This window comes from Kryptolebias marmoratus, linkage group LG16, assembly GCF_001649575.2.
Source record: "Kryptolebias marmoratus isolate JLee-2015 linkage group LG16, ASM164957v2, whole genome shotgun sequence".
Taxonomy (NCBI): domain Eukaryota; kingdom Metazoa; phylum Chordata; class Actinopteri; order Cyprinodontiformes; family Rivulidae; genus Kryptolebias; species Kryptolebias marmoratus.
Genome location: NC_051445.1, coordinates 1,424,670 through 1,437,077, shown reverse-complemented (window position 1 = coordinate 1,437,077; position 12,408 = coordinate 1,424,670). Strand labels below are relative to the sequence as shown.

At 41.9% G+C, this 12,408-nt stretch overlaps 1 protein-coding gene across 2 annotated transcripts in view; it reads left to right on the top strand.

The window, feature by feature from the left end:
• The first annotated feature begins 373 nt into the window (after nt 1-373).
• Nucleotides 374-12,408, top strand: part of nr2f5 (nuclear receptor subfamily 2, group F, member 5) — a 19,857-nt gene continuing 7,822 nt past the window's right edge. Inside the window, exons 1-2 of one of the 2 annotated variants that reach the window (XM_017433334.3) lie at nt 374-1,476; nt 10,056-10,333. In XM_017433334.3, the coding sequence (XP_017288823.1) occupies nt 1,110-1,476; nt 10,056-10,333 (645 nt within the window). In that variant the 5' untranslated portion in view covers nt 374-1,109. Of the gene's footprint in view, nt 1,477-10,052; nt 10,334-12,408 lie in introns of both variants that reach the window. The other variant, XM_017433333.3, reaches the window with a different exon arrangement.

Genomic DNA, 12,408 nt, shown 5'->3' with positions numbered 1-12,408 from the left:
AGACGTGCCTAACTAAAACAGTGGTATGACTCAATAAAAATGGCGGATCCAGTCAGCAGAAACGGAGCGTGGAGCTTCATGAGGCTCTTTCCTTAAAGACCCCAGACGCAGATTTCTTTTTTCAATTAGACATCCCAGTTTATTCCACTGAAAACGCTCCTGTCAGTCAAATCCGTCCTAATCGGCCTCCGTCCAATCAGAGAGCTCCTTACGCTTTTTATAATCAGATTTCTGGGGCCAATCGCAGCCGGCCCTTCACGTCCGTCTCCTCGCGCCGAGGGGAGGAGAGGCGGCCTTATTTGGCGTTTCTTACCTTATATGGATGGCCGCCGGAGGAGGGGGAGGGCATCCTGCCGCTGACACTTTCCCCAAACTGGAGCTATGACTCTCAAACACGAGCCAGCCAGTCGGAGGGCGAAGCGACACCGAACCGCAGCGTCTGTTTCTGGTCGAACTCTCCTTCAGGGACGTTTATCTGCGAAGCGCGGAGGAGATTTCTGCGGTGCGCGTGTGCGTGCGCGCGTGTGCGTGTGTTTTGGTAAATAAATAGTTGAGCGCACGTCGTTATTCTAACCGCGGCGCGCGACACGCAGAGGAACCAGGATTGGCCGAACTGTCCGCGGGGACTAAATACACCGAATCTAATAAACATGTGGTCGCTCTTCACATAAATTCGCGCTTTCAGAGAAAAGAAACTGCAGCATTGTAGCGCGTGACTGACGGGACGTGTCCCCCTTCAGGACAGGATCAGACAACAAATAAGAAGCCTGATGTGTTTTATTCTGACAGTTTACCGGGATGTTCCGCTCTGAAGAACAACGTGTTTATGGATCTGTGCGCAGCCAGGAACACCGGGAGTTGTAGGCTCTGCTGCTGTACATCGATCATGTTGATGCCCTGCAGTTGCTGTAAACTTTGATAGATGTTTGAACAGATTAAGTATTATTTCAGATTTTACGTAATAAGCTCGGACTGACGTCTCAGGAAAAAGCGCCTTTTTTCGGCCTCTCTCGTTTCTTTTCCTCCCAACTTGACGTCAGGACGGATCTCCTATCCCTCACTCTGACTTCTTCTGTGATTTAAACAAAGACCAAGTGTTTGGGGATAGCATGGCAATGGTAGTAAGCCAGTGGCCAGAGAACATTTCGGCAGATCCGGGGTCTCAGCTCCAGATATGCGGCCAGGAGCCCGGCGGGGGACCGGGGACTCCCAACGGGTCCACACCGGGGAACGACGCGCTTTCCGGGGACAAGATCCCCAACGTGGACTGCATGGTGTGCGGGGACAAGTCCAGCGGAAAGCACTACGGCCAGTTCACCTGCGAAGGATGCAAGAGCTTCTTTAAGCGCTCGGTGAGGCGGAACCTGACGTACACCTGTCGGGGGAACCGAGACTGCCCCATCGACCAGCACCACCGGAACCAGTGCCAGTACTGCCGCTTGAAGAAGTGCCTCAAAGTCGGCATGAGGAGAGAAGGTAAGCGGCGTGTTCTTTTGGTTTAATGGACGGGACTGGGGGGGTTTGGAGCGCGTGATTTCGTGCGTAAAAATGTGCGCAATGTTCTTTACTTCAAAATATCCATCTAAACAGACAGCTAAGCCTGAAACTGTGATTTTAATTTTAAAGCAAGTGACTAATCCATCTCTTTGAGAACTATTCTTGTCTCCAGAACCCGACCAGATACAACTCCCTTTTAACAATCTTTTAATAAAACTTTAGACAATTTGGGCTCAATTTCTTCATCGCACTAACACATTTGCACAAACTACAAGAAAACCCCGTGTTTAGGCCCACATAAGAGCTTCGGTGCTTTAATCGAGTTATTGGCCAAATTGGGAATTTTCCCGGAGAATCCTGTGCGTAAAGTTGTTTTACCTCAAAGGCTTTGCGTTTCCAAATGGGCTTTCACTACTGCTGGTGTGGGTAAATAATCAGTGACCACCTGCAGCATTACACTGCTTAATATTCCACATTCATTTCCCAAATCCGCAGCATTCATCCCCGTGCGCTGCGCTCTGTGAAATCCTTCTTTTGTCTCTCTGCTTTAATTGTGCTGTTTGTCCACCGACACCCCGAGCCGCTATAAGAGGATGCCGCTACATTTGTTGCATTGTTTTGGATTAACAACGGGTCAGTTCATGCCAAAGAGGTTCAGTGGAAACGTGTTGGTGAAGAGGAGCGCTTCCACTTATTAATTCTCACTAAGCAGCGACAGCCCGTCCACGAGGCGCGCGCTGGCGCGGATTTAAAATGGGAACCAAAATGAGGCAAAGCTGATCTCTGCTAATTGCTGTCAGTGGTTGGTTCACAAGGTTTTTTGGCGCTTGTTTGTTCGCTTCTGGCTGGAATCTTTTGATTCCGGACACGTTTAGGTAATTTTCACCAGAGCCGCACAAGATTAGAAGAACTTATAGTTTTATTGTTTAATATTCCAACGACAATAAACCCACATTTGCCTCACTTTCTCTCCTGTCAGCTTCTAAACCAAGTGTGGTCATGAAAGCCATGAGAATTCAATGGATTTACCAAAAATATGCAGAACATAAATGCATGGTGTTGAAATCTAAATACCTACAGTTTATTGCAGTTCTTTGCCATATTGTTCATATTGCGCTCTGCGATAATTTCTCGATATATTGCTCAGCACTAATTTTTATCTTTGATGCAGAAAGGAGCGTGTTTGTAATTATGTCATGCATATTTGCACACGAAGAAGATGCGACTTTTTTGCTGCAGAACAATGCGTTTTATCCACTCAGGTCTTCAGTTCTTAAAGGTCTGCGTGTTTAGTGAAGATGTCACACTTTGTCCCGTATCGTGTCCCTCCCAGAGGACAGAATCGGGTCAACGGCAGCCAGTCAGTCCCGCTCAAGGACACCAAGTTAGTGGAAGACGAAGGACAGATAATGTGTCCGACCCCACCGGCCTTTGTTCTTTACCAAAGCAAAAGCAAAATGTAAATACAGAGGCGGTGCAACTCGGATCTGAGCCGAACCCTGAAGGGTTCCTGCACTGAACTCCGGCTCGAGACGTCCGCGTGCAAAGAAACCCGCGAGCGACACGCAGTCGGGCAGACTTCTTTCTAACTGAATGAACCTGAAGACATCGAAAAAATGACTTCCCATTTAGTCTTATTATGACTTCATAAATGATAAAGACCGGTTTCCAAACATACTTTCAATAACCTAATCTTAACTGTGCATTTGGTCCCTGAATAATAAATAGGCCTACTAATAAAGTTTAATTCTGTGAACAAAAATGTTGAATATTTTCAATTTAAGGTCATGTTTGAACACACAAGAACAGTTTTAAAATAAATTGTGTGAAAACTTGATGCATTTCAGACAAAAACATTTGCGTCTTTAATAGTTTGACTCCTGTTTTTGTGCTCAGATCTGTGAATTTGTTTGCATTAACAGGTTAACATTTATAAAAGTTTGAAGCAGAACTAAAAAGTCAAATGATAGTCATCATATCTACTAATAATTCTGAAATAAAATGCATTGGTTCTTTAAACTGAGTATAATAAGTAAAACTCAAAAGGTTGCTTTTTGAACACCCAGATAAATAAATCATACATAATTGTGTAAAGTTGAATATTTATGAATATTTAAAATAAACTATTACTTATTTATCATAAGGTGCATTTCTTGGAGTTCAAAGATTAAATGTTTGAACAAGTGGCAGGACAGAGACCACCGCTGCTCTCCAGAGGTCATCTATAAGTCATGTTTCTGTAATATTCAGCAAGGTCACAGTAAGGATGTCATCTGTTTTTCTCAGTTCTGATCCAGGTCAAATGTGCGAGTGATAAATATGTTCAGGACCTTTAAGTCTCAGAACTCAGACCTGAACGATGTGGAGCTGAAGGAGTTTGGTGGGATTTTAGTTCACGTTGTGTCTCCATCGCAGCAGGATGAAGATGTTGACTCTAAACATGGATGTTTGACAGCAGAGTTGTGTTTAACACAGCTTCATCTGTTGAATCAAGAATTTTCTAACCTGTAAAAATCAGTTCATAATATCACTATCACTCCTGCCTGGCTTCTTTTCACAGTAAATTAAAATTCTGCTGCCTAAAAAAGATATTTAAAAGTGTCAGATTGAGAATTTCTGTGCTTTCAAGTAAGTATTTTTGTCTCCCCAAAGGGGACGTTTGACCTCATTCTGCAGACCTCTGTGCTGAACAGAACATTTATAAGAACCTTCTATCCACAGAGCCTCTGATGGCAAACATTTCAGCACTGGTTTCAGCTGAAACCTCTTAAAGGTTGGCAGCGATGGTGTCACTGTTTCACCAGGCAGATACATCCAACCTCCAGTTGTTCCTCTGTCAGTGCAGTTTGCAGGCTGATAGGAGAGGCAAAGAGAATCAACATGACAGTTCCTTTGAACTGCGAGGAGGAGGATGTTTTAATTTTACAAGGACAGGCCACTGAAGACTAACTGAATGCATTTATATGCCACGATAAGGTCAAATTGCCTGTCTTAAATTAGCTGTGAGCGCTCACAGACAGTCAGTTTGTGAAATAATTGGAGTTCAGTGATAATAAACAGTCTCAACATGCAGGAATCTGTGACTACTGCCTCTTCTGCCTCTTCTGACCCACGTTGCTCCCTGACAGAATTTTACAACTGCGGAAAAATGTAGGTCAAATAAAACTACAACGTTAATGGCAGACAGGCTGAAGTCAAAGTCCAAATGTGTGAACTGTTTAGGGGCCTCTCTGGTGTGTAAATACCCCACAGGAGCGCTCAGCCTAACAGCATGTATTGACTTTAAAAAACTCAACAGCGAGCGAAGCGATCCAGCATCAAAACACACAGCTGCTTCTCCTGTTTAGGCTCTGAAAACCTCCACATGCCCCAGTTTTTAGCTATAGACCCCAGATCCTCATGAACTAAGTCATGATTAAAGTTTTGCTTCACAGCTGCCCAGTTAAATCAGTGAAGCCTATATTATAACAGAATGTGGACAACTTAATGCCCACAGAGCTTCATGTTGGAATGCACTGATTATTTTATTTTACTGTGCAACTAATGAAACACGATTTGACCTTAGGTGCAGAAACTCTCTCCTAACTGCTTGTTTTGGTTGCAGCTTAAGTAGCTCAACCTGTTTTTATGTCAGTTGGGTCACCTGTGGTGACAGTCAGCTGGAAAAGAAGCTCAGAATTAGCTGCGGCTCTTTTCCATGCTCTGATTGAGACTCACAGGGCAGGTTTTATTTCTGGGTTGCTTCAGAAGATGTTTGGGACCAACAGCAGAGCTTCCAAAGTTTCTCACGCGAAGCTCCCCTGTCTCTCTCAGTCTGTGTCACAGCTTTCGCTCCTGAACTGCCTCCGGATTTTCTGCACTCTCGCTCTGCTGCGTCTCTCGCAGTCGCTGCGTTCCTCTGCTTGTTCATGTCTGACAGATCACTCAGGACAGTCCTCTCTTACTGTGCAGGTGGTTTGTTTTCAATAATTTACCTTCAGATGAAAAGAAGAGGACAGTGGAAAAATGTTCCTAAACTCTTTGACAAGTTTAAAGACTTGATATTGTTGTGCAACAAATTGAACCCAGTGTTAGCTATCTTTAAACCTCCAGTTTTAATTTTGAGGTTAAACAAGACAGACGTGCGTTTACATGACATTATGTTCCCTCTTGATATAATTTTTGCTTTCCTGAGGGAGTAATCTCACCCTAAAGGTGCCACTTTTTGTTCCAGGATGGGTCTTTTTATTGTTAACGGAGAGAACTGTTGTGACTTTACGTGTTTAAAGCAGCTGGAAAACTTCCTATAAAGTAAACATGGGAGCAAGTTCTTGCACAGTCTCAAACAATTGGGTAAATGGAGTCGACCCTGAACTCATGCGGTCCCACAGTATTTGTGTATGAAATGATGTTCATTCTTTGGAAGAATTAGCTCAAACCCCAAAGGTAGCAGCTGACACACACCAACCATTTCAAGCAAGTACAGTTTGACTAGAAAAACAGTCAACAAGATCGAATAAAAAAGCACCAATTTGTACATTTTTAAAACACTTTTTTCTTTTGCTGTTTGTCTCAGTCAGCTTTTTTACACACTGGCTCCTTTCTGCTGGGGCCTGACTCTTGTTACCCTGCTGTGGTGACCTGCAGGTCAAAGTTCAGGGCCAAAATAAAACTATGAGAGCCATGGGGATATCACCTCGGTGTCACATCACACACTGCCCTCTCAGCTGGATCCCACATGTGCATTCACGCACACTCTGAAGCATATAGAATTACATTTTTTTCTTTTACATTTCACATGTAAACATCTTGTTTTTAGCCATCTGTGTTGGTTTTAGTCTGGTTTAAGTTTCTAAAACTCTCTCTCCAAGTACTTTACAGTGACAGTATCTGATGTGGGGAAACATGTTTATTTTTTTGCTCACAAATGGAAGCTTTAAAGACGGAAAAGCTGCTTAATAAATGGAACTATTAGAATGAACCAAATCTCTAATGCGCCTGTGTTTCTGCAGCGCTCTGACCTTTTAGTCCAAATGTTGATAGGCCTTAATTGTATTTAGCTGCTGTAATTCCACTAACGGTCTGACCCAGAGGCTAACCCAGACAAGGCAGGCAGCACTCTGCCAGCTGCCATTTGCTGAAGTGGCATTTTGAAAGTTGCAGCTGAAACGTCCCATGGTACCTTCGTTTTTATGCACTTTCCTCCTGTCATGCTCTCATTTCATGCCCCAACAGATGCTTTCGGATTAGAGGGGATGGATTGTCAGCCTCCTCGGTTTAAGCATAATTTTTATTTTCTGCAAGTGCATTAAATTGCATTCAGCCTAGCTGCAGTCTACTAATTAAAAAGCAGGAAAATGTTTATTTCAAACACCCCAGTCTTACTTTTACAACCCTATCCCCCCTTTTTCCTCTTCATCTCTGTATCTCTGACCCCTCTTCCCATTTTTCTTATCCTCAGGCATCTGCTTCTAATGTCACTTCTGTCTCTCTTGCTCCCTTTCTGCCCTTCTATATGTCAAGACACCACATCTTTCTTTGCACTCTTTAGACCTCCCCGCTATCGCCCCTTTTGCCTGTTTTTTTTTTTCCTGTCATTTCCTGTATCTCTGCAGGCGAGGAAAAACAGAGAGCGATGTGTTTCAGTCAAGTGCTCTGCCTCTCAGGCACGAGTGACCCTAACAGTGAGGCTTTTGAAAAGTCAAGTGGATCAAGAGGTTCACAGCCATGTGCAGAATTAATTATGAATTGATATTAGAGCAGATTAAAAGCTCTGAAATGACAAATCAGACGCAGAAGGTCAAATTAAGTTTTGATGAATCTGAGCCACGGAGACGTTTTTAAGTAATGGAAGCGGTTTGACTTGTAAATGCACAGTCAGGACATTCTGTTTCAGACAGTCTTCCTAAAGAAGTAGCCGGAATGAGTCGTTTCAGAAGTCCCTTCAGAATCTGTTAATGTTCACTTGACAATGCCCTCTAGCGGCATGAGGAATTATGCCTGCTATAAGTGACAAAGTCCAGCTCAGTCTCAGTCCCAGAGCAGAAAATGCTTCCTCTCTGCCTGTCAGAGCCCCCGGCGCATGATAGAAAGGTTCAAGGTGTCCTTTAGCGTTGACGCACCCGTCGCAGGGACGTGGTTCTTGTGAGGGGGCCTGAGGGGAGGTGGCCGGTCGTCAGAGGACGCCTTGTCGAGGCAGGAAAACTACTTGGTTGGGTTTAAATTACGTAACTGCATCTGGCCAGCAAAGTGGACACTGATGCAGAAAGTCGTTTGTGTTAAAAAATGTTAAAGAATAATTCTTCCTTTGAATTATGAAGCTCGGGGGGTCCAGCCATCGTAGCAGAAACTGGTCGTAGTAGGAAACTTTAACTCACTTTTTGATTTCTACAACAGGAAATGTGCCTCTCCTAACCATGATTGTAATAACCTTCAAAACCAATAAAAAAGTTCCTGAATTTTGACATTAGGTTTACCGAACATCACCATTTTTATTTTGTGTGTGTAAAACAGACTCAAGATGACCATAAAACTTTGTCTTTCTTATTTTTGTGTGCAGACGTTATAATAATTTAATAAAAACAAACATATTTCGGTATTTTAATTAGCAGAAGTAGTTCCGGAGGAAAATAACCGATGATTAAGGTTTAATTGTCACCCAGACCCAGTTTTCCCTCCTGCTTATATTCAAACACTCACTTTCTTTGAAACCACTGCGTTTGCTTTCAGTCGCCTTCTAGTTTTGGTTTTTGGTTTGTTTTTGGCACCTAAAAACCACACGACCAGATTTAGGCATTAAAACAACGCGGTTAGGTTTAGGGATTAAAATCTAATTTATTTAGGTTAGAAAAAACATTTTGACTTGGCTCAAATAAACAGATCCTCTCATAACGTCTCTCTGTGTTACAAATCTGCTTTTCGAGGCTTACAGGGTGACGTGCCACGTCTGTCTGCAGGAGATGGGACGATAAAAACCTCTGAAATACATTTGGAAATGTTTAGTATCGGAATAAAAACAGATTTTCTTTTGTGCTTTTTGGGTATTTTGCCACCAGTGTTGAAGTTCTGAATCATTTCTGAGGTTGGTTCTGAAAAAGTTTAGGATAAACAACATGTTTTATACTATTTAGGAAAATACGAGTCCTTTATTTACTTAGATTACATGGTTGTCTGCAGGTCTTGTCGCTGTTGCTTTCAGTGAACAACTTTTGACTTTCTAAAAATTTATTGCAGCACTTTTCACTCCTGCTCAGAGTTTGATTTGACCTTATTTCTAAAACATGCTGAGAGAGATACGTGTGGCTAATATGAGAAGCATCTTTTTTTAAAATAAATAAATAAATAAAAGAGAGAAGGGAAAGAACTGCTGGAGTGTGAGTGACAAGGAACGTCTGTTGTGCAACGTTGCTTTTGTGTCACTTCACAGAGACGCAGCTCTGTTTGCCGAAGGAGACCACATTCTTCTCCAGGAACACGGGTTGATAAGTTCACCAGGAAAACTGGTGCTTTGAGGTCAGACAGTTCTTTTTTCAGGCCAAAGGACAGGCTAGAATTAAAGACATTTTTATAATGCTCTTGAGCGATTTGACCCCCCGTTTCTCAGATGGTGCGTTTGATTGCCACAGCTGCTGTTAGTGAGGCCACAGGTGATAGCTGAAAAGCATTTTCCAAACCCCCCCGCCCCCCCTCTCCTAACCTCTCTACCTGTCTCTCTCTTTGTGGAGCCTCATTTCAGGCTACATGCAAACATTTTTCACCTTTTTTTTCTCCCCTGCAGCCGTCAACCTCTCTTTTCTCAACTTATCACCTCTCCCTCTCCACCTTATCTCCCCATTTCAGCCTCATTTTTCCCTCACACATGGCCCTGTTTTGCATTTTCATTGCCTTTCTCCCCTCTCACACTTGCTCTGTGTAACAGTAGATGGAGTTATTAGTCAGACAGTGGCGATGGCCGAACAGGTGTTTTCCAAATGGGCCTTTGAGCGCTCGCCGCATCATCATCACTCCACACCCGTGGGGGGTTGGGACGTGTGTTTGTTGGAGAGCTTGGCCTCTGTGTGCCCTTTTTTTACTTCAGGCTGAGCCATTTGCCAATACACAGACCAGTGGGAGAGGGGGATGTTACATGTATTCATGTGCGGGTGCATAACATATGTAGGTGTGAAGAAGTGTTATATCTTTAACAGCTGCTGCCTGTCATTACTCATTGATGCACAACAGCAGTGGTGAATGGCCTTGGCTTGGCCACTTTATGGCACTCGGCTAAAGAGACCGGCTCTGACAAGTTTAAGAGTCAGAAAAATGTTTTTGCCCCTTCAACCCCTTTCTGCAGCCTGCCATCCAGCACATTTTACATGCCCAATTTGTTTCTTTCTTCTCCTTTTAGTTCCTCCAGCAGTCTTTTAGAGCTCACCTCTACTTCCTTGTAGATTTTGCAAAGCCTCCTTTGTATGAATTATCATTGTAAACTATTAAAAGTTTAATAAAGATACAGTTAGAGCTGTTAAAGTTAGATTGATTACTCAGAGGGAGGGGAAGACTTGTGCAGCTGAGTTTACCTATGTCCTTTCCAACAGCAGTACAACGAGGACGAACTTCAAACTCCCAGAGCAGCCCGGGTCAGTACCTGACCAACGGCACCGACCCGTACAACAACCAGCCCTACCTTTCCGGCTTCATTTCTCTGCTGCTGCGCGCCGAGCCCTACCCCACGTCTCGCTACGGGGCTCAGTGCATGCAGGGCAACAACCTGATGGGCATCGAGAACATCTGCGAGCTGGCGGCCCGGCTGCTGTTCAGTGCTGTGGAGTGGGCCAAGAACATCCCCTTCTTCCCCGACCTGCAGCTCATGGATCAGGTGAGTTAAAGAGAAAACAAATTCAAACACAACATGCTCTGCTTGTTTCAGTCTTTGTTCGAACAAACCTTTTTATAAACCATACTTACTAAAAGAAATAATTAAAACTAAAAAATACACGTGGAGAAGAAAGAAAAGGACTAAACGGTTCCTGAAATATACATTTTGTTTTTCACCCGAATCAAAGTCAGAATCAAATCTGAAAACCTGCAGCGTTATGAAGTATAAGAACCAGATTCCTTCAGACATCGGTTCCTAATACTTTGAAAAAGAAAGGAGCCAATAAATAAATAAAAGAGCTAATGTTTTTCTTTATGTATGTGTTAACTGTCACTTAGCGGCTTGTAAAAAGACTTGGGTTTTGGCAGAAACACCAGCAGCATTCAGTGTGGACCGACCTGACATCAATCCTCCTCGTGTAGATTTACACCAGCAGGGACGTCAGTCCCCGCTCTATAAATATTCACCTGTTCGTTTAACAAACATTTTCATCACAGATAGCTGCACCAAATCTTTAAAGGAATCTGAAATGTTCCTCTTTTTCTTTAAGTCACTTTTTCAACAAAATTCCCTTTATGTTTACTTTTTATTCACAAAAGGTTGATAAAAATGTTTTGACTCTTTTTGCTGCAGAGGCCTGATATTACTACTATAGGTACAATATTTCTGCCATAAATTTTAGATTTTTTTTCTTTTTATTCTTCACTGAATAAATCTGGGTTGTCTTCACTTGTTTTACATGTAGCTATTCTAAGATTTCCTGTTTTTAACTTTGTGTAAATGGCGTCCACAAATCTCTACAAATGCTAATTTTTTGAGCTATTTTCAGTTTGGAATAAACTTAAAACTTCTTCTCCTCTGCCCTTCATCTTTGATTAACTATTTCCGTGTTTAGTCTTATAGTCTTTTGGGGAAAGTTTCTGAGTGAAAAGTCTGAGAAAATAGCAAAAAGAGCCGAACAAGATGCTTTAATGCTTCTTTTTCTGTCTGTTTTAGCATAAAACAACGCCAGACTTTACTTTATGACAGAAGATAACAGTTTTCAGTAATCTGTGCAGCCTCGAACAGTCTTACTAATTCTTACTAATTTATAGAAATAAAATGAGAGAATTAGAAGCAGCATTTAGCAAACAGCTTGTTTTGAATCTTTTCATTATTACTTTCTTTGTAGTTATAGAAATATAATTCAGGTGAGCATTTTTGGTTTAAGTAATCATTTAAACAACATTCAAATTGTTCTAAAATTTGGTTTGAAGTGTCTTTCTTTGTTTGTAGATGTAAGTAGATATTTGCATTTGGCTGAGATCGGCGGGAGTAAATAAGAGTGGCTTACATGAGATCTGTGCCTGTTGAGTGTTTTATTATTAGTATTTACATCTGACTAAATTAATTACAACAATGCATCTGGAAAATAAATCAATCAATTAAAGATAGATAAATAGGTGGACATGTATTAATAAATAATAAATAAATAATTAATAAATAATAGGTACAGTTTCTCATCATGTCAGTACCCAAATGAGCTGAAGGTGACTCCGGTTTTTACTAGAATATGTTTTAAATTCAGTAATCGATTGTCGGCCTGTTTTCTGCTTTGTTTCTGCAGTTTTCTGAATAACACAAAATCATCAGGAAGATTAACATTTTTCAACATTCTGTGGTCAAACTGATGCAAATGCAGAAATTAGAGATCGACACGTAAAAAAACGCTGTTCTGTCTGTTTATGATTTTAGTGTTTTATCTTCCCCTACTTACAGTATTTTTTACAATTTTTTCACAAATATGGAAAACGCTTAAATTTGTCCAATTCTAAACAGGAAAGTTCAGTTTTTCTGTTTGAAACTAGATGATTATTTTCTCCCCTTTTTGTCCTAAAAGTAGAAACAAAAACACATTAAGCTGGTGTAGATTCTCAGTCATCCAGGCCATGGTAAATTCAAAAAAGTTAAAAAACAAAAACAACTGGACTTCTATTCTGTAGCTGAAGACGTTTCGCTTCTCATCCGAGGAGCTTTCTCTGTTCAGAAATAGAGAGTGTGGAGTTGAGCTTTTAAAGCTGAGATGTGATGTAAGC